This window comes from Phodopus roborovskii, unplaced genomic scaffold, assembly GCF_943737965.1.
Source record: "Phodopus roborovskii unplaced genomic scaffold, PHOROB, whole genome shotgun sequence".
Lineage (NCBI taxonomy): Eukaryota > Metazoa > Chordata > Mammalia > Rodentia > Cricetidae > Phodopus > Phodopus roborovskii.
In genome coordinates this window covers 5,304,283-5,326,649 of record NW_026126693.1, presented here as the reverse complement: position 1 = coordinate 5,326,649, position 22,367 = coordinate 5,304,283, and the positions used below count along the sequence as shown (strand labels likewise).

Sequence of the window (22,367 nt, the reverse complement as noted above, 5' to 3'; positions counted from 1 at the left end):
TTTAGTAAAACTGACATAATTGTGATTTATTAACATGAATTAAAATATCCAACCAGTGCTTCAATGTAACAGCATATTTGAAATAAAAAGGAAAGGTCTGTACTTACTGTACTACTTTCACAGAGATCACACTTTTGCAAAAGACTTGTCATATGTACAATGCTATATACCAAATGGAAAAAGCTGAAAGCAATTATATACGCAAAAGAAATGCAGTATTTACAAGTCAGTCAGGAGTCACTAGAAATTATCTATACATTAAATTACATTTTCCTTGCAAAAAACTGATAAAACAAAATGAGCCATGTCCACACCAAATTATAAAAACCTGTATTGCATTTTCAGACCTAAGATGCACTCACAGAACTGCTGACCATAAAAAGGGAAGAAAATCCTCATAGTGCTTTCCTTACTTAATGCATATGTATAAAATAATATAGAAAATATTCACAAAATGAATTAACTGCAACAATAAAATTTAAAGGTCATGTAGTATCAGATCTATGGCCAGAAAAACAGCTGGAATGTTCACTTACAAAATAAAGATGCCTATGACTGGCTTAAGAGCACATTTCTTAAGGGATTTTAAAAGCAAAAATGGGAAAAATACAATGAAAGAGCACTGGTGTTTGTTTTTCTTTTTTGTTTTTATACAAAGTTTCATGTACAAGCTTTAAAAAGTACCTTAACAGGTACATATGAAATATACAGTTTATCTTACAGAACATTTTAAAAAATGTTATTAGAGTCCATTTTAATGCCACCCTGAACCGTGGTAATTGTTTTGAAATGTTGGTGGCACCTGTGCTCTGTGAATTGGAATCTGTCCAGGCACTGGAGATGCCTGCTGAGGTCCTTGCACCCCATGTGGCAGGGCCACAGAGCCAGGATGAGGATGAGGACAGAACCCTGAAGCAGTAGGTGTTGGAATACTGTTAGGTCCTTGGTGCTGATGATGAGGACCTGCAACTGGTAATGGACAATGTGGCCCTGTTCCAGAAGGCTGGTGTTGGGGTCCTGGTCCCAAAGTGGTATGATGTGTGGTTTGTGAGGGATACGGTAGGACAGTTGGATGAGTACTTGCAGGAAAAAGTGGAGGTCCTTGATGAGGTGGGTGGTGTAAGGCTTGACCTGATGTTGAATGATGCCCAGAAACCAGAACACTGGCTGGAGGAGGAGGAGGTGGGGGTGCTGAGTTTACCACATGCTGGTGTTGTGCTTGTAGACTTTGCAGTCCCGTAGAAGGATGGGGTGGTGGTGGATGGTGATGTGGGGCAGGACCAGGAGGTGGAGGGGGGGGTGGTAAATGGTGTCCAGTAGTCTGAGAATGAATGTGTGACCCAGGGGTGACGGCATGAACTGGCCCAACCACATGTGCTACAGAGTGCTGCTGATGCGAGTTTGGCTGTTGCATGAGATGTGGTCCTGGAGCAGGTGGTGGTGGAGGCGGGGGTGGGACCACAGTAGCAGCAGTTTGATGGTGAATGGTAGGGTTCTGAGATGGCAGAAAATGCCCTGGAGTAACATGGTGTCCTGGAACTGATTGTTGGCTTGTGGTGCCAGGAAGTGCTTGAGTTGGTCCAGATGTAAACACTGTTTGTTGGGAAAGACTACCTTTGAGCTGACTATAATTCTGAAAGTTTGCAGAGGGCTGCTGGTTTTGATAGTATGATGAAGGAGGCGGAGGGGGTGGGGGTGGTGGTGCCGTGCTGCTGAGACTTTGTTGGTTAAACTGACTGTATGTTGCTGAAGATTGTCCTGAGGGTGTCTGTGTAAATAATGCTCCAGAAGCTGCCTGCTGAGTACTGGCTTGAAGATTCTGTGCTGCTGGATAAAAACTTCTCTGAGTCTCTCGCTGAGGAGTTCCAACTTGAGGTGACTGTGAATGGTGAGGCCTGAAGGGAGATCCTAACTGCTGTGGAGGAGGCTTTGGTGAGAGGTAACCGTGCTGCACAGTTGTGTGAGGCGTGGAGGACTTGGGAGGGTTTTCTATGTGAGGTGATGGAGGACAGTGCAACCTTGTTGGTGCAGAAGGCAGCTTTTGTGGAAGTTGCTCATTTGCATTGCGAACATGGGCCTGAGGAGGATGGGTCTTTGAAAGTGCTGGGGTGTTACTTGACAGCTGTTTTTGCTGGAGCTCCATCTTTAGGTGAATGCTGTTCTCAGCTTCTGATACAGTGACTGTTGCCTCCCAGTGGGAATCTGGTTTTGTGAGTATTTTCCCATGTGACTGAGCAGGATTTATCGGCCCCGGTGAACCAGGCTATGAAGAAAAAAACAACTCACATAAATTTTTTGGTTTATATAAATTTTAAAAATGTGTCAAGTACCCTGAAGTTTACTCTTATTTGTTATTTAATGTTATTTAATAATTTTAAAAGAGGGGAGGAAGTAGTGTAAATACGACAGGTATAGAGACACAGGCACTACTCAGATACACCACCTTTAGTTTACAGTGGGACACACTTAGGCTCTTCACAGAGCAGGGTGGACAGCGTTCCTTTTTATATATGTCACCTGAGCTTTTGTTTATATAGTGCTGATAGGTTGGTCATAAAGTTGCCATGAAAATAAGAGTAAACACTTCTGGGGGCAATGTCAGCTTCAAAAGAGTACTGAGAATACTGCAAGTTAAGCCAAATAAGAGTAAATGGGAGTATATAGAAATCACAGATTAATACTTTTACCTAACATCAGTATTTGTGAATGGCCTGATTTTGAAAGGTCAGTGTTATTACCTTGCTCATTTTTGAGGGGCTCTGAGAAGTGTCAGGGGATGGACATTCACTCAAAGTTGTGGGTTCTGGATTTTCAGGGTCAGGATCTGTAAAGCAGAAGAAACTATAGTCAGTGTAAGATTACAAGACGTGTACTATCACACCACACACACAGTGCCCATTGTATACAGCTTTTTTCTGACCATAAAGTACTTTAAAATAATAGCCATGATAGATAGGCCATCTACTATCATTATAGCATTACTGACCTGCTATAAGTTCACTCAAAGAAGGGACTAGGCTCTTAGTGTGCACCTGGGGAATGTGATTTGAATGAGATGAAGGTGAAGACTGAACATGATTCGGTGAACATGACACACATGGTGATTCTCCCCCTAAAGATGAAGCAGAGCAGACCCATAAAGAAAGTTAGTGCTCACAGGGAATGGGGGTAAATAGCCAGTCCCACTTGGTAGAGAAGAAGCAAGAACACTCACCACTGTCTTTATCTCTACGGTGGTCACTGAGCAGTAATGCTCTCTGATAACTCCTTTCTCTCACTTGCTCCACTGAAGTAGAGGCAGTCCTATAAAATAAAACATCCTCTGGTCAAAGAAGCTCTACATTACATTTCCTGTCTTTTGATGAGTGAAATGGCCTTCATATGAAGTATTTTGCTATACTGGGACAATACCTTAGTATTAAAGCTTTGAAAACAGCTTGTCCTATTGCTAACTGCACTCCAATCTGAGATTTTTATTCCTGTTTACTAGAAATCAGTATAACATTTGTGTTTGGCAGTTTCTTGGTAAAAAGGAAGGTATATTGGAAATACCGTGTTAACATTTATAAGGTCACTTTAACAAAGGGAGCAAAAATACTCCCAACAAAATGCCTGGTTAAAAATTATAAATTTGAGTGGGAAGGTTGAGTAAGGAGCAGAGTAAATGTGGTCTTTTCCTATTTGCTGAGAGCCATCTTAATGAAGCTGCATCTGTCTTAATGTAGAAACACTTAAGTAAAACTGCTTCTTCATCCCAGGTAATTGGTAAGGGATATACAACTATAGAGGATGCTGACTGGGATGGCAACTTCTGCAGGAAGAAATATTTACATGGCTAAGATTAAAAAAAAAAAAAGAAAGAAAGAAAATTTAGACCTTCCCAGAAACAACCTTTCCAGGTTATGACTACCAAGCGCTGCCTGTTTGCTGTCAAACAGGAAGAGTAACTCCCTTAACTTTTTTTTTTTTTTCCCCTCCTTATACAATGGCACATTTTGGAAGGAGCTTACCACTGAACTTCTGGGTCTTTCTTCTCACTGGCATTGGCGTCTTTAGCAGGACAATTACTGCTGCCCTCTTCACAAGGAGAATTGTAAGTGGCAGTTGGCGGTGGTAAAGGCAAGCTAGCCTGGTTTTCTACCTGCTCCCCGTTTTCACTGCCATGAACACATCCATCACCACTGTTGCTCAGGTTCCCACTTGTGTGAGGTGATACACTAATCAAAGCAAAGTTTTCCGTCTTAGAACCACTTTTCCTAGCTTCTCGTTGTCTCTTACGGTATTCTAATAGAGAAACCTTAAATAAGAAAAAAGAAGTAAATCTTTTATTCTTGTTTTATGTATCAGAACCAATTTATTCTTTAAAAAAGGATATAGCAGCATTTATATTAGAAAATTATATAAAAATAATTGAATTTTCCATAAATAATTAACAATTATTAAATGCCTACTATATACCAGGCATTGTATTTAGCTGATATTTATGTAATATCTCATTTAATCCTCACAACAACCCTAAGAAGTAGGTATATTATCATCCCCATTTTACAGATGAGGAAATTGAGTAACTCACTCACTCCAGGTCACACAGCTGGTGAGTGTTGGAGCCGGGATTCGAACCTAGGTCTTATTTGAAAGCCCGTGCTCTTTCCACTATACTACATTGCTTCCCACAAAGTTGTCAACTGGACTCTGTTATAAAAATTAAAAGCACATATCACTAAAATGCTTTGACTTTTATACATCAGTTAAACAAATAAGTGTTTCTCCCATTTTTTCAAAATAAGGCATTCTGTCTCAAAAATAGGAACTTCTATATTAAGGTAGAATCTTATCAAACAGTATCATACTTTCCAAAATACTCTCACATCCATGGCCTAAATACTGTAAGTATTATGAGATGGTGAAGAGGCATTTCTTCTCTCCAAGGCTGCCTGCTCAATGTAAAATAAGAGAAATAAGAACAAGTATTATCTATGTATGGTTTTGGTGGAGGCATTTATTTTTTTAAAGATTATTGTTTCATGAAAAAAAAGAATCACCTTGAGGCTTTTATCTCAAACTACATTTCTTATTAAACGATTCATATCACTATAATTTTTACTTCCTTAGGAACATCAGATTACTTACAAAAAGCTTTAAAATGTATATAAAAAATATCTTAACTTACATCACTTACATCACTAAGTTACAAATGCCTCACATAACACATGCTGTAACTACCAAAAGCCATTAAGAACATAGAGAAAACCCATTCAAAAGACTGTAAATTGTTAAATTATAACCTTTTTCTTTTGTGGTGGATTCTGGGGTGTACAGCTCCCGTCGATCAAATTGTCATTAACAGTCTGTCCAAAACCAGAGACAAGCGCATCTTCAGAAGTACAAAAGACAGCTGTTTCCATAAACATGCCTCTGGTGTCATCCTGCATCAGGCACTTTGACTCACTAACTCGGAAGCCTCCTCCAATTTCCAGCTGATGTGAGGGTGTCAAGTCCCTCAAATTGGAGTTGACTGAGAAGTTAACTCCAGTTCTGTCAGGACTCTTTACCCAGGAAGAATACAGTGTACTTCGTCCAGAGTGGGTTGAGTCTAGTTGGCTGTTGGGCTCAGCCCTTTCATGGGCTGGTATTTCCATGGTTTTTTGTAAGGCTGCTGGCTCGACTGCATCAAGTCCCAGTTGAAGGTCTGACACTAATTCTTTCTCCCCTGGGCATGGCCTGTTGGCTTCAGTCCTACTCCTTGGGCTGGTATAACCAATAGTCTTTATTTCTTGAAGGCCCAGTTCAGTTAAATTGGAATTTCTAAAAGGCCCCAACATTAGCATGGTTGAAGATCTGTCATATCCCTGTTGGTGGTAGGAGAATCACACAATGCCATTTACGGACAATTTATTATTTAATAATTTAAGCAAAATAATATTAGAGAAAATCAGCAAAATGAGTGGGTTTTTTTGGGGGGGGGATAATTCCTTACCTCTTGATTGTAAGTACGTCTCTTTATTTCTGGAGAACTCTCTGGGGAAGAAATATTCTACATAAAAGTAATGTAGAAATTAAAAGTAATTAGAAATTAAAGTACTACCTCTATAGTTTGAAGACATGAAAAGTTAAAAAGACTGACGCATAGATTTATTTAGATTTAAATCTTGTTGAACACACTTGCTTTAAGTCAATTTGATATTAAAAAATGCTCATTGTGGCACAATAAAAATTATAAATTTATATAAATATAGGTTCCCAATTTTCTTAGTTTCTTACCACACTAATTAACAAGGCAGGAACAGGTCTGCCAAAAAAGTTCGATAAACATTTATTCCCAGGAATAGATATTTCAACCCCTCCCCCGAAATGTCTCACCTCAAAGTGCATAGTGTTTCCTGGTGTGCCAGGTGTTACTGGAGTCACTGGCGAATATATGGGTTTATAACCATTTCTGTAAGTTTCATCATCTGATTTGATTCGTGGAGGAGTGGCGAATGCGGGATCCATAGGAGTGATGTCTGTGTGAGTTGGTGTAGCATATGGTGAAGGAGTAGGGGTCGAGCTTTCTGAGTAAGCAGAATCTAGCAACTGGTAAAGTCTTCTTTTTTTTAGTGGAGTAGTTAAATCTGTTGGTAAAATAATAATCTATAAGAAATCATACTGCTGGTATTTGCTATAAGAACAGTAATTAACATGACTTTTACCCACAAACTAGTGTTTAAAAAAAAAAAAAAAAAAAAAAGGTGCTAACATGAAATCTTCCTTAAGCCCCCAAAAGTTTCAGTATTAGCAAATATTACCTTGCCTGAAGCTTATAAGCCTAGAAGTCACACACACAATCTTATTAAGTACTGCGTAATTGTAACTGATGTTTGTGGCATCCCTTTGAATCCACTGGAAAGCACCTAGCCTCACCAAAAAGAAACCCAACTTAGTTATTTCCATCTATGGTTTTATTTCTGTCTACATGCAAGACATGTTGAGCAGAAATAGATAACCTGTAGCAGTAGGCTTCTTTTCTGAAGTACACAGCAGTGACTAGACTCTGTTGTCACAAAGCTACAACTGTCCTGCCACAATTCCTCACACTAAAACACCACCGAACAAAAGCACTACCTGAGAGGGAACAGCTGTCATTTAACAGCAGTGGACTTTTATTTTCACCATTAACTGTAGGGCTTCTGGATTCTTCTTGACAAAGTGAATGATATCTATGTAAAATTGTTGAATTTTCTTCTTCTAGGGCTTGTTTCAACCATCTCTGAATAAAAACAAACAATAAATGAATAAGGATTAGTTTGAAGCTATTGCCATAGCCTATAAATGCAAAGCCAATCACAAAAGCATTTCATTGTGAGGAGGTCTAGTAAGGACTGAATTTGCATTTGGCTTCTCCTAGATTTTTATATCCAAAGAAAAGTTTACCTTTTTGCATGAGCCAGAAATGTTTTCAGTAGTTTCTTTTCTTCTCTTTTTTTCCGAAAGGAATGGTGATGTAAATCTAATATAATGCTTAGGAGTAGAGTATACATGGGGGCTGTAAGTGAGACCTGGCAAAGAATTGAGCTGTGTAGCTAACACCTCTGGATCTGTAGTTATGCGCAGAGGCCTTTCTGAAAGGCTGTCTGAAGGTTTTCCTGTCTTCTCATTCTTCTCACTTAACCATTCATTGACCAAGTGCTAGAGAACAGAAACATTTGGATCACTATATAGTAATTGCACAGATTCCACTACAGAATATTCTAATATCAAATTAGATATTGGCACATCGTCTAAGACGATAAGTTGGGTAATTTAGATTATTCATGTAATCGGACTGGAGAGATGGCTCAGCGGTTAAGAGCAAGTATTCAGAGAGGACCCAAGTTCGGTTCCCAGCACCCATGTCAGGTGGCTTACAACCGCCTGTAACTCCAGCTCCAATGGGATCTGACACTCTGGCCTACATGGGGTACCTGCACTCGTGCATATATACCCACAGACACACACACACATGCATAATTAGTAATAATCTTTAACAAAAAGTATATTATGTGGTGAAAATGAAATCCCACTATCAGTACTCTCATTTTTTCATTTACTATTATTCTAAGGACTATTATGTATTATTTTATAGGGATAAAATAGATGGACACATGTACAAAATTTATATTACAAAAGACATTAATTTTTGGAAGGTCATGGTAGTGCACCATCTGTTATCCCAGGCTAAGTCAGGAACACTGACACAAGTTTGAGCTTAGCCTGGGCTACAATATAGTAAGCACCCGACCAGCCAGCACCAGGGGCCTTTTTCCCCCTTCCCTTTTTATTTTTGGTTTTGTTTTGTTTTTTTGATATAGCAAAATCTAGGAGATACCAGTGAGTGCCACAAACAATGTAGGCCTGTTGCTTTGAGACTGACTGTAGGGTTGTTAGGAAAGTCTGCTTTTCAAGGAGTGCTTTTCTAAACAAGGCACCCATCACAGTTGCCTGGAGATGAGGTTAGCACATGGATAAAGAAGCATTGTTCACACTGACAATCCTTGGGTCTTTAGAGGTTTGAAATACCTCTGAAGAACCTATGCTTTTGAAATTTTATCATTTCCCCCATGTACAGAATTCAGCTGTTTTTGTTGTTCTTTTAATAAAAATGCTTAGGATTGTGCCCAGGGCCTTGCACACCCTAGGCAAGTGCTATTCTACTGAGCCACACCCTAGCCCTCATAATCTATCCTCTCCTGCCTATCTGATTATACCTGGTCCTGAAGACTAATGGCTTCAAAAAAACAAAACAAAAAAACAAAACAAAAATAGTTACTTAGGAACATTATTTTTTGCTGTTGGGAAGTATTACATAGTCATACACATACAAGAAACAGCCTATCTTCCAAAGCATTTTTTCACAATTTCTGTCTTCCTTTACCTATATGTGCCTTTGTAGGACAATGCTATTCTATGTATTATTAGACAGAATGATAACATATGCTATAAATAACACATAACACTGCCAAAAATTTGCTTTTAACAAATATTTATATTTAATATATATAAATGATATTTGTAATTGATAAATAGTTTAAAAGCTTAAGTATATTTTTCATTTCAAAAAGATGCAGGTAAAAAATACACTAACTATTGAAGGCAAATATCCACTTGCTTAAGATATATAACATAATACCTTTAAATGAAACATTACTGATGTCTCCAATAAAACCTGACTCTCTGGCAAGGAAACTAGAGTCTGCTACTGATACATAATCTTGAACTCACACTAGAATTCATTATGCATACTTTTCATTGTTTAACAGCCTGCCTACAAACTGTGAAATTAGGTAAGAAAAAGACAGCTAAAGAGTTCCAAAATACTGGTCACCTATCCCTGTATGATGTCATTTAGACAAAAACAATAGCCCCTAATATTACCCTGTTACTCTTGAGCTGAAAAGTTCAAACTGCTTCATTAACTCTGATGATTTTTCAAAGATTTCTATTAATGATTTGATCTAAAACTGATTTCCTCAGAGGATGACTCAGTGGGCACATCTCAGTGGGCAAGGGTACTTTCCTGCCAAGCCTGGAACCCACATAATGGATGGGTAACACTGTCTACTGCAACTTATCCACTGGTTACCACATGTGCACTCTGGAGCACATACAAATAAATACCAAAAACTTTTAAGTCCACATTCTTATTGTATTGAAAATATGTTTCTTTACTTTCAATTCTTATGATCTACCTACATAAACTGTAAATGTACAAACAAGAAGGGCTGGGAGTGTGGCTCTGGTGTAGAGTGCTTGCCTGTCGTTCACAAGGCCCTGGATTAGATCTGTAGGCATAGAGATATTTTATATATTGGAAGCAAAGCTTATTTAGAGAAATCATTAATAGTAATATCAAAGGTCTTCATATTTAATCTTCATAATGCAGCTATTAATGTTCTTGATAATTTGGTACCTCTCATACTTTATCAAATGTAAGTATAAAAGTGATAAAATTTAATTTTTAAGACAGTTTAATTTTCAGTTAAGAGACATCTGTTTGCAAATGGTTCTTACTATCATTAGACTCATACCTTCTTTGTTTTGGGGTATTTTGTGAGACATTTATTAAGTGCTGGAATTTCTACTTCAGTAATTATTTCTGCTGGTGCAGTTTCAGTTTCTGGCTCTACAGCAAGTATAGTGTTTTCAATATCGTTCTGTTGTGACGTAACTTCAATGTCAGGAGAAGATGGTTGTATGTCTGAACACATGCTGACGGTCCTGTGTCTCCGACGCTGCTGTCCAATGTGAGTTCTACTTCGAGAAAAGCTTTTTCTTTGCTTAGTTCTATTTACTTTGGCAGGGGTTGGCTTGATAGCAGTCTCTTCTTTTACTTGTTCCTAGTTCAAAATATAATAACGGGACTTCTCATGCTTATAGATATGTTTAGGTTGAAATATGACATTACTTTAAAAACTAGCTTTCCAGAGTCATTTTTTTTTAAGTTATGTATTTTATGTTGTTTGTGGTGGCACACATCTTTAATCCCAGCACTCAGGAGGCAGAGTCAGGTGGATCTCTGAGTTTGGGTCCAGCCTGGTCTATACAGTGAGTTCCAGGACAGCCAGGGCTACAGAGAGTAACCTTGTCTTGAAAAAACAGTAATATTAAATAAACAAACAAAAAAGTATGTACTTAACTGTGTGTGTGCATGTGAGATACACCCTGTAGGTGTTGATTCTCTCCTTCTGCCACATAGTTAAAAGTTGGCAGGCTTCAGTGGACTAGCCAACTTCTTATAACAAACCAAAATAATTCTATACTTTCTTACTTCAAAGCAAGGCAAATATAATCTCATTTCAAGTCTAAATTTTCCAAAGATTTGAAAACACTTTAATACTGGGTGCTATTTAAAATTCATGGGCAGGTGAGATGCCTTTGAGCCCAGAGTCCACATGAGACGGAACTGACTCAGAGTTGCTGCCTTCTGACCCCCACATGTTCACAAAAGTATGCACACAAATTATTTTGTAGATGTAACTATACTGTGCAGAAATATTTGAAGGCACTTCAATATGAAAGTAAAAGTAAGCCTAAGTAATAATACCTGGCTAACTTCGGCATCTGTAATAATCTGTGACTCTTTGCACTCAGGCTTAACTTCCGTCTTGGCTGTGCTGATCCTTTCCAAAGCTTGTTCTCGTCTTTTCTCTCTTTTTTCAAGTCTGGCAAAAGCTTGCAAAATTGCTTCCATTTTCCTTTCTTCTCTTGTCTATGGAATTTAAGTTTGAAGTAAATAATATCATTATTCCAAAGCAAAACTTCTAAATGTCAAAATTTCATGACAGATTTTAAAAACTGCTGTGATACGGTTAGCATAGCAAGTCTATTGTTCGTAGGATAGGGACCAGTTTACAGCCATTCAGCATGTGCATGAATCCCAAACCTCATCTCAGTGAGCTCTTTTTATGAGTGTATACCACAAAAGGACAATACAGCAAAGAAGCCTTAAAAAACAAACAACTTCCTTGTTTTAACAAACCAACCAACCAACCAAACAAACAAACAAACAAATAAATAAATATTCAATAGAGAGGTTTGCCTTGTAAAAATAAGACTGGAACTCCCTAAGGAAACAAAAAAGAAAAAACATAAAACAAAACAAACACACACACACAAAAACAAACAAAAAAACCAAAGACAAAACTCGCAAATGCAGTTAAGGAGTCAATGAGTGATTGTGACATTGTGGCAAAGTCTGAGGATCAAGCCATACCTGCACCACGCTCTTATCACTCTGGAAAATTAATTTTGACACTTTTAAGACTATAAAGGATCACACAACACTTAACACTTCATTGTTGTTACTGAGTTCCAAGAGAAAACATGAGGCTTTGAAACAATACTTGGGAAATGGCAGTCATTCATAAACGTTAACTCTCACTTCTACTTTTGCCCTCCTGCCCTCCATCACAAGTCTGCCCTCCATCACAAGTCTTTAAGGTGTTCCTCTACCTTCTGCTCTTCCTTCCTTACACTGACACTTCAAGACAGGGCTGAGGGAACAGCAAGAGTTCCTTTGAGCATCAGTTCTCTTGGGCAGAGAACATTAAGAGCAAGACCCAGAGCCTTGAGCAGAGGGCCTGGCACATGCTTCAGCTCTCAACCAGAACCAGGAAGCAGGTCCATCAACTGTCCAGTTCTCCAAATCAAAGAACCAGGTCCTGAGGCTCAGATCCATTTGACTTTCCTCCTTCATTGTCATCGATGTGGGGAAGAAAGAAAGAAAGATCAGAAACTCAAGATCTGGCTGCCACAGAGTTTGCAACACGGAGCTTCAGCTTTAGTTCCAGTAATTACTGGCAGAGATTTAAGCACTTTATAACTGTTGCTAAACACATTCAGTAAGGGAACAAAAGGTACTAACATAGCTCAACTGGGACTGCTTTGAAACGTTTCTCATTTTTCACCCTTTTTAATTTATACAGAGGAAACAGGTCCACAGAGGTAAGATTACTTGTTCATGGACACACATCTGCATCTTTTCACGTAATCTGGAATAATAGGTGATTCAAAAACATGGTTTCATTTGTTAGCTGGAACTGGAATTTTTTTTTTTTTTCCTTCTCTTTTTTTTGGGGGGAGGGGGAGCGTTGAGACAGGGTTTCTTTTGTAGCTTTGGAACCTGTCCTGGAACTAGCTCTGTAAACCAGGCTGGCCTTGAACTCAAGAGGCCACCCTCTGCCTCCCAAGTGCTGGGATTAAAGCCATGCACCAACCACTACAGTGGCCCAGAGTTACTGAAAATTTTAAAGCCAAATTGTTGGTCAAATTTCTGCCTCTACCTTACTCAATTCCTTAAAAAACAAAAACAAACAAAAAACCCTGTCTCTGTACATCAATATTTTTCTAAAAAACTTCACGAAAGTAATTCTTCAAATTGCCTCACTGTTGAACCTGGTTGGAGAAGAGACTTCAACTACTATGATTGTTTCTTTTCAAAAAAACATTTTAAAACTTAGGGAAATATTTTTCAGAAGAAACGAGCTTGTTTTAGAAAAACGTTATTTTTCTCAACATTTATTTTTTTGTGTTTGCCTGTGTGGGTTTCTGTGGACTGTGTGCATGCAGGTAATCTTGGTGGGGCATCAAATCTCCCCCAAACTGGAGTTATAGGCAGTTGTGAGCCATGGATATAAGTGCTGGGCAACAAACCCAGGTCCTCTACAGAAGTCAGCAGTAAGCACTCTTACCCACTGAGCCATTTCTCCTGATGCCCAAAAATCTTTTGTGTGTGAATAACTCGACTACTAGGTAGATACCCAAAGAAGAGATTTTCTTTATTATAGTTATCCTAGACAGTAATGAATGTATGGCATATTTCTTTGATATAATCTAGGATTTCCTTGTTTTGGATCATGAGATTAAGAATCTGAGATAAAACTGTATGATGTAAGAACTAGACTCAGTGAGGTAAAGGTTGAACTCCCTTGAAAATTGTGTGACAACATGTTGTAAACAAAACACATTAGAGGTGGTTCATATCTTGAGTTGGTTAAGTCTGTCTAAAAAATATCACATTGTATAATACTAAGGGAACAAAAATCCACCACATATGTAGATGACTTGAAGGTAGTGCCTTTGCATAAATTACATGTTTCCTTATTACTCTTCTTTCCAATTAAACACCAATGTCACACAACACACGAGTGTTACCGCATTTCTACAAGTATTTATTTTATATATCAAAAGTTGAAAGCACTAAACAAATTCCTAATGACTTTAACCGAGATTTCTTAGTTATAGAAATGTTTAAGAATAAATGATTGGCTGAATGAATAAAAGCCACTATCTTATTTGTTTATTTATTTGTTTATTTGTTTTAAAAGACAGGGTCTCTGTGTAGTTCTAGCTGTCCTGGAACTCACTATGTAGACCAGGTTGTCTTTGAGCTCACAGAGATCTGTCTGCCTCTGTCTCTCCTAAGTGCTGCAATTAAAGATGTGTGCTACCATGCCCAGCTCAAGTTCATTCAGCTTTTATATTCACTACTGTATCTAATGCATTAATTGGTACATGGTCTTGTGTAAAGATGTGTATTTAATGAATATGAACTTGCAACTATTTTATAGATCTCTGAAAAGTATATTAACTTGAGTCTGATGTAGTTTACAGGGAACTGGAGTTGGTGAGGAGACAAGGGAGTACTGAACATCCTAATTGACCCTAGCAAGACTATAGCTTCTAATGGCTGTAGTTTAGAACAGTGATACAGCCATGGCTCTATCTGAGCCCAAAGCTACTTCATTATCTGTGAGCTGGGGAACTGACAGGTTCCAATTCAGAACTGGATATGGTATAATGTTATACTGGAATGTTAGCTAGAGTATGTGGAATATTCCACATGACCTATCTTATACACTATCCTTCTCATTTTTCCTAGTATATTATTTCTTAGAATTAAAATTTCTTGTAAGCAGAAGAAAAAGATAATCTTCCCTCTTCCTACTTAAGGTGTAATTTAAAATTTAGTTTATCTCTGTGGGTATCTATCTATGGGTGGGAAGGAGTGGTATACATTCCAGAGGGCTAAAGGACAATTTTGAAGTAGTTCTCTCCTTCTACAATATGGGTCCTGGAAATTGTATTCAGAGTAATCAGGCTTGGCAGTGTATGCCTTTACCCACTAAGCCATCTTGCTGTGGAAAATAAACTACACTGGGTAAGCTGTCACAAAACAACTGAAAATAAGATTGTAGTCTGAGCACCATTAAGTAGCTAGCAAGTGCCTTTTCTGAAACAGAAATTATCCCTGGACTTTAAAAGAAGTACCCCTGGCCTGTAATAGCCAGAGTGCAAGAGCAAGAGCTGGCCAGGGAAACCATAGCTCTGCAACCTTCCAGTCTCCCTCTTCTTATTCTCAGTACCCAGAGGCTGGGAGGGGGGGGGACCGGGGAGGGGGAGGAATCCCAATAGTAAGATATCCCCAATTCTAGAAGTGAGAAACACAAAACTGTCTGTAAGAGGAAGATGAAACCAAAAAATACCTACCAAATAACTAGAGAAACACAAAACTGTAAGAGGAAGAAGATGAAACCAAAAAACACCTACCAAATAACTATCTCATGGTTCAGAAAAAACTACTTACTTTAGAAATACAAACTTCCCCCAAACCCCTGTCAAACAGAAATGAAAATGGATAAATGAAGTTTGAAGATAGCTGGCTAAGATTAATATGAATGGAAGTCATTCCAAAGTAATGAGCATTGTCCATTTTCTGTACCACGTGACAGTTAAACATACCCTCAAGAGCCCTCTATTTGACATTCATATTCATTATGCCCATTCTCTAACAGCTGCTCCACCTTCTCTATTTGCCTAATTTTATATAAGTAAACCCTACCCATGTATCAAGCACTCAGATTTTTGTTAAATGAGTAATAATTATGCGTTTATAAAGTAGAGGCCACCGCTATGTGAAAAGGCATGACTGGAAACATTTAAATATTTTGAATATTTATTATCAGGCAACTAAACCATAACCACCTCATTTTGTTTGGACAGACTATTACTAATCTGAAGAATTAGTATCAGCTTAGTCATGCGACAAGGAGAAAGCAGTGGTGAGTTAGGATAATTCCTATTACACTTCTGTCATCAGATGATGTTTCTGGCAATAAATTTGCTCCCATACTCTAATAATATTAAAGCTTGGCACCTTCTAAACTTTTTCTAAGTTAAATCACTTATAAATTCATCAGTAATAGCTAGATTTTAAAAAAATAAGTGTTTCCCCAGGATACTTGTTCCCTAAAATAAGAACCAGGAATTCCAAAAGAGTCATCATTTACTCCAAAAGCTGCAAGGTATTCAAGTGCACATAAGGCTAACCAACAATTTCTAAGTAACAATAGACGTCTTTAAAATACATCCTGCCTCTAAAAACAGAATCATGCATGATTCCAGGCATTGCCTGCAGTCATAAGCTGGGCTGTGAAAAAGATTCATTTAGCTCATACTTGTGGCCCACTTTTCTAAGTGACTCATACTAAGTTGCTACCATTCTAAAAGCCATGTACTTCTTCCTACCTTAGCAGCTGAGGTTATGATAACAAACAAGTTCTCATAAGAAGTTTATGTTATTATGTGAGAGTTATCTAGCTTAGCCATCTGTCACCTACTCACTGATCACCAGAGTTGATTGGACGTATCTGGATACCTAGCCCAATGTCCTCTTCCTCCCATGCTCCTCCAGATCCATATCCTTCCTGAAGCTGCACACTCAGGTGAAAAGGCTAAGTGACCTCAACTAAAGGAGGGCCAGCTTTGATCAAGGGAATGTAGCTGTCCTCACCTACAAGAACTCCCAAGTAAGCCATCAGGGAGTTTATGCAACAGTACAACACTGGCAAAGTCCACAGATCTCATTACTTCCTGACCACCCTTTCACTGATTCCCAATTTTAATGTGAAGACCATCATGAGTCAACTTTCATGACTCCAAGTTTAAGCTATTTGACTATAATAGGCATCGGGAGGCAAGGGCACATAGATCTCAACAGAATTCCAGACAGTTATAGTGCATAGTGAAAGACACCACACAGTACACCTTCACATACCAATATATTAGTTAAAACTGAGTAAGTTATTATTTATATAGATAAAAATCAGCAAAACAATTGTTTTCTTAAAATTGTATACAAAAGATTCCACAGAACTTGAAGGACAACACTTCTGATTCCTCTTTATCCAAATATGATAAATTAAACATATTAGCTAGTAGTTCCTAATGAACTGTCCTGCATAAGAGAAAATTTTAATCAGTTTGACATAAATTTCTCAGAAGTATTGCTACCATCTATAGTCTACTTCCCTTTTAAGTTGCCATTTTTCCATTTACTCTTCTATCCAACTGCTGGTATTAATGACAGAATCTACAAGAATAAAAGCTGATTCAAATCAATTTTTTTTTCCAAAGTCAAGTAAGACTTTGAGAAGAAAAACAATATTAATTATTTAGAAACTTATTTACATCAATAAACAAAACATCAAAGTAATGTTCCAGTTAAGATTACAATGATCATGAAGCTATGGTCAAGGAGGCAAAAGTTTTAAGTCTGATTTCATATCCTTTCAAAAGGACACCATGTATTCATACTTTATACGTTAAAGAGCTGGATGGTGATGGTGCACGTTTTTAATCCTAGCAAGTGGATCTCTGTTGAGTTTGAGGCCAGCCTGGTCTATAGAGCGAGTTGCAGGACAGCCAGGACTACACAGAGAAACCCTGTCTTAAATTTAAAGAGTTTCACATTAGCTAAATATGATCACAAGCAAGCTTACATAATACATGTATTTTCTACACTGAGCTTTTAACATGCAAAGGGTATCCAATTTCTAGGATCTAAAACTGGGGATATAAGTTCTAACACTTTATATGAGTGTACACATATATACACATACCTTTTTTAAAGGGTGGAGCACAGGGTCCTCTATAGCCCTGGCTGTCCTGGACTATACTATGTAAACCAGAATGGCCTCAAACTCACAGAGATCCATCTGCCTCTACCTCCCTAAAGATTAAAGGCATATGCCACCATGCCTGGCTTGACTGGTATTTTAAAAGTAGCACCATAATGAAAAAAATGCAATCTGATAAAACTCCTTGAAAATACTATAACCTCCAGTGCCATCTTATTTTTCCTAAAGCCCTTGCATTATGTGCTTGTGGGAGAGAGACAGGGTTTCATGCAGGCCAGACTATCCTCAAACTTACTATGTAGTAGAGGATGACCTAAACATCCATCAGCTACATCTCAAATGCTGAGATTACAGTCATCTATTACTGTTCCCAGGTGCTTATTACAGTTCTTAAGCCAGTTTTAAAATTTCCTCCTATATTAGATATATGGCCCCCTAAAACCCATAATGACTATAAATTGATCAAGGCTTCTACAGAAGTAATACAAATTTAAAGCTGCACCAGTTGGGGAATGGACAGGAGAGTACTGAAAATTAGTGGAAAGAGAAGGGGCTGGAGAGATGGCTCAGAGGTTAAAAGAACTTGTTGCTCTTCCAGAGGACCTGGGTTCAGGTCCCAGTGTCCACATGATGGCTCACAACCATGCATAATTCCAGTTTGAGAGGATCTGATGGCATCCTTCTGACCTCTGAGGGCACCGGGTATGTATGCACATAGCTGTAGGTAATTTGGGTACAAGTAATTTAAGGAATAACTGAATCTTAAAAAAAAAAAAAAAAAAAAAAAAAAAGATTGATGTAGGAATCAACCTCTTCCAAGCTTTCACCTGTATTCACCTTAAGAGCAGGTGGTTCTGTAGACCTGAAGCTATGAAACAGGTCTGTATTGCTTTCACAATGCAGGTATTTTAGCAATCAGTAGAGGATGACCACTATCATGATTTTAAACTAAGTCTACAAAGATCCAATGTCTTACAGTCCTACTCTAGTTATATGTTACACATGAGAACCCATGGAATAAGGTATGAAAACCCCAACATCAAGAAACACAAAAGAATGTGGGAAATCTACACTAAGCACATCATAGTTTATAAAGTCAGTTTTCAGTTCTTGGGTCAGAAACTATTGAAAGCTAATTGCCATTGTTAATTCTCTCTTTTTTTGGGGGGGGGGGTGGTGCACACCAGATCAACCTAGGCCCTTACATGCCATACAAGTGCTCTTTTACCAAGCTATACTCCAACCCTGTAATTTACTTACCTACTCATCTCATGGTAATCCTATCTTTCCATCCCTACAAACTCTTTGAGATTACAGGTATAAGTCAACACACTGCTGTAATAATTGACTTACAATTTCTTGTCCAATTTACACTGATAAGTCATGAGGGAAACAGAGCTTTTGTTTATGGTAACTGTGAAAATACAGACACTTTGCTACTAAACCATGGTGGATCTTGAAGTTTTACTAAGTTATTTACCTGACTTAATAATAATATAAAGCTTAAAGTTCTGTTTCTGTCTTAAATCATGGAAAGAAACAAAACATTTAGCTAATGAAAAGACATACTGAACAATAATTGTGGCATTAAATTTATTAAAAATTCTTGGCTCTAAAAATGTTCAAAGACATTTCTTAAAAGTAATATACATTCTTAAGTACCCAATGAAAATCTATGAAAGTATTTTAAAAAAAAAAGTGTATTTGAATGGTAATGGCAAAGACAAATATAAATGCTCAATGTCATGTCATGAGCCCCAAATTTACTACCTTGAAAGACAGAAACCCAGATAAAGAAATTAGCTCATAGAAGAGCAGCTGACCCAGCCCAAGGCACCAAGAGCAACCACTAGCCCCTAACTTACCATCTTCCTTTTTCTTTCTGCAATCTGCTCCTCAGATTCCATCTCTACTTCATTGCTAATGGTAGCTTTTTCTTCCATATCATCAATAAAATCTGGTTCCTGAAAAATGGGAATGACATTGCTTACTATTAGTACTAAATTATTACTCCATCTATAAAATAAGAACTGTGAATTATATCTTTTAACCACAATTGTGTGAAATAAGAAGGCCACGAAAATCTCAATTTCTAATCAATGTTTTCAAACTCATATAAGCAAGTAATTTTGTTTTATGAAGTTCCTATCATAAAGCAGTGTGGCTTTATGTTCATATTTGTTCAGAACAATTTTCACCAAACCTACAGAAGTGAAATTTTCACTGTTCAATTCAATACTAAAGATAGCTACATATGGGACATGGTGGCACATATCATTAATACTGTACTCTGGAGGCAGAAGTAGACAGAGCTGAGTTCTAGGCTAGCCTGGGCTATGTAGTGAGTTCCTAAACTCAAGAGTAAGACACTGTCTCAAAGAAACAGCAAAAACCCATGCTGTCTGGAATAGCCTTAATTACCCAGTCTTAGGAAAATGTTCAACTATATAAGGATCTGTCAACTTGGTGGTTTCTTAATAATTTGACATCTATTGTAGGAAATCATATCTGAAAGTAAATCACAAAATAGGACTGGAGATAGTATCACACAGTGGTACAACATTTGCCCGGCATGTGTTAGGCCCTATGTTGTATCTCCAGCACTGGAAAAAGAAATTTTAGACTATTTAATGATTTTATGCTTAAAAATATGTTCAAATACAACATTTTCCTCTTTAAAATAATTTCCTTGAGAATTAAAGAGTAGTACCTGATTATTTGATACTGATAGTCTCAGTGGAGAAAGCTTCCTCTGTTTTGCTTCTGGACTCTTTATTTTGTTGTTTGTTCCTTCGCAATCTAAAGTAATATTCTGATTTTGTATATCTTTGTCTTTTGAAATATCTTTCTCCTTTTTTCCTTTTTTTCTTCTGGTCTCATAACCATTATTGATGTTTTCTGTGGATTCCAAGCTCCGTTTCAGAACAGGGCATTCCGGATTTTCCTTGAGGCATGCACAGTCCACCTTGTATTTACTGAAATGGTAATCAGGTAAATGTTACTATATAAAACAAGACTGAGAAGTTCATAATCTCTTTTAAGCTGTAACTCCATAAAATTCACATTGTTATTAATTACAAGTAAGCCTTAGCATTTTGAGTTCCTGGTAACTATGACAAAAACAAATGTTTTTCATAAAAACAAAGTATTCGATACTGATTTTTATTGGGGATTGGGCCCAAAGACAAATACTTCAAATATGCTAGGCAAGTGCTATAGCCCCAGCCTTTAGATGTTGGTTTTGAACACAGTCTCTTAAAGTAAAGAATACTATAGCCTGTGCAAAGTAGACAGCGTTAAGGCAAAAACTACCCTTACTTGGTCTGAGTGTTGTGCTGACTCTTCAGTTAAAGAAAAATGCTAGCTAGATAAATACCAGGTCTTACCTAGTTTGTAATATACTTTAAGGAATGATTTTAATAACCAGTTTTCCTTAAAAGATACCTCAAAGAAAACTTAATTCTAACTCTTCTCTCTTTTAAATGGGAGCCTGAAAATTTATACTGTCCCTCATCTTCTCAGTAATTATTAATACTCTCAATATTATAGATGACCTTAAAGCTTAGGCTCATGGGTCTCTAGATGCTTCCTTTTTGGATTACACTTAACTGCAGAAGTCTGATGCAACAACTTGTGTTTACCTCAACAGTTATTCTACACCAGAAACTGCTTTAAAAAATTCATATATGTTAATTCACCAACAATTCAAAGCATTCCATTAAGTGAGTAGTATTCGCAATCTTGAGCCAAGGAATCACAAAGCAATGCTGAAACTGGTATATAGTTACATAACAAGTAATCAAGCTAGATATAAAACTATACAGATCTTTAAAAGTTTCCATTCTGAACTTCTCCTAAAGCAGTATGCACAGCCATTTTGTTTTACTTCCACCCTTCTGAGAGGTTAAAACCTTTTAATAAGCTGGAGAGAGTAAGGTAAGCCCGTCTTTTAAAAAAAAAATACAGGCACCACACATTAAGCATACATGCTGTTACTAACAGGCTTTCAAAATAGCCTATTTCCTGAGGCTGGGGAGTTGGCTCAGCAACTAAGGTCACATCCCGCTGCTGTAGAGAACCCAAGTTTACTTCCCTGCACCCACAGAGGGGCCCATGCAGGAACCAATACACATGTGGCATACATTCACATAAACACACACACAAATAAAAATTAAGAACAAAACGGAAAAGTCTACACTATTATAACTATGACAACAGTAGAGATACACATTGAAGGTAAAGAAGCTGCACACCATTTTAGAAATGATGTCTGTCATAAAATGTTTGATAACATGGAGGAGGATGGCTCAAAGAGAAAAGCAATTTCAGAGAACTCAGGTTTGGTTCCCATCACCCACAGCTAGACAGCTCCCAACCCAGATCCAGCTGCAAGTGCTGGCCTCTGGCATCCACCCATGTCGTATACACTGACATACACACATAAAAACAAACAAATAATAAAATACAGGAGGAAATGAATTAAAATGTTTGCAATCCAAAAAACTACAAAACACACAGAATTGAAAAAGAGTGAAAGAGATGTGGTACACATCTGCAATTCTATCATGGGGAAACAGAGGCTGAAAAAGCAGAGTTCAAGAACATCTTAGGGAGTCTGAGGATAGCCTAATTCCTCTTCTTTTACCTCACAAAAGAGAAAAACACTCTACACAACTTCATTTCCTGCTTTATTTCTTAATTTGGAAATGCGAACATGGATATTTGTGTTTCATTATAGTTTTAAAAATACAAATAGGTTTTTTTTTCTAAAACAAAACAAAACTTCTCAAGTTTTTACTGCAGGATATACAATACAAAGAAAAATTGACACAGTACTTTTGTTGTTATGAAAAATTTATGTGTTCATAACAAATGACCAAGTAAGTTATTTTAACAGGTTGAAGTATAAGAAACTGAGAGAAAAAAAAATTCTCA

The 22,367-nt window shown here is 37.5% G+C and overlaps 1 protein-coding gene across 4 annotated transcripts in view; it reads right to left on the bottom strand.

The window, feature by feature from the left end:
- Nucleotides 1–22,367, bottom strand: part of Kmt2e (lysine methyltransferase 2E (inactive)) — a 66,159-nt gene continuing 43,792 nt past the window's right edge. For 2 of the 4 annotated variants that reach the window (XM_051174826.1, XM_051174827.1), the window contains 14 exons: nucleotides 20,143–20,407; nucleotides 19,298–19,396; nucleotides 11,060–11,224; nucleotides 10,044–10,352; nucleotides 7,411–7,665; nucleotides 7,102–7,246; nucleotides 6,361–6,611; nucleotides 5,978–6,034; nucleotides 5,286–5,849; nucleotides 4,011–4,297; nucleotides 3,215–3,303; nucleotides 2,987–3,112; nucleotides 2,739–2,824; nucleotides 1–2,263 (listed from right to left, as the gene is read on the bottom strand). In XM_051174826.1, the coding sequence (XP_051030783.1) occupies nucleotides 755–2,263; nucleotides 2,739–2,824; nucleotides 2,987–3,112; nucleotides 3,215–3,303; nucleotides 4,011–4,297; nucleotides 5,286–5,849; nucleotides 5,978–6,034; nucleotides 6,361–6,611; nucleotides 7,102–7,246; nucleotides 7,411–7,665; nucleotides 10,044–10,352; nucleotides 11,060–11,224; nucleotides 19,298–19,396; nucleotides 20,143–20,407 (4,207 nt within the window). In that variant the 3' untranslated portion in view covers nucleotides 1–754. The remainder of the gene's footprint in view (nucleotides 2,264–2,738; nucleotides 2,825–2,986; nucleotides 3,113–3,214; nucleotides 3,304–4,010; nucleotides 4,298–5,285; nucleotides 5,850–5,977; nucleotides 6,035–6,360; nucleotides 6,612–7,101; nucleotides 7,247–7,410; nucleotides 7,666–10,043; nucleotides 10,353–11,059; nucleotides 11,225–19,297; nucleotides 19,397–20,142; nucleotides 20,408–22,367) is intronic. The other 2 variants (XM_051174828.1, XM_051174829.1) reach the window with 2 other exon arrangements.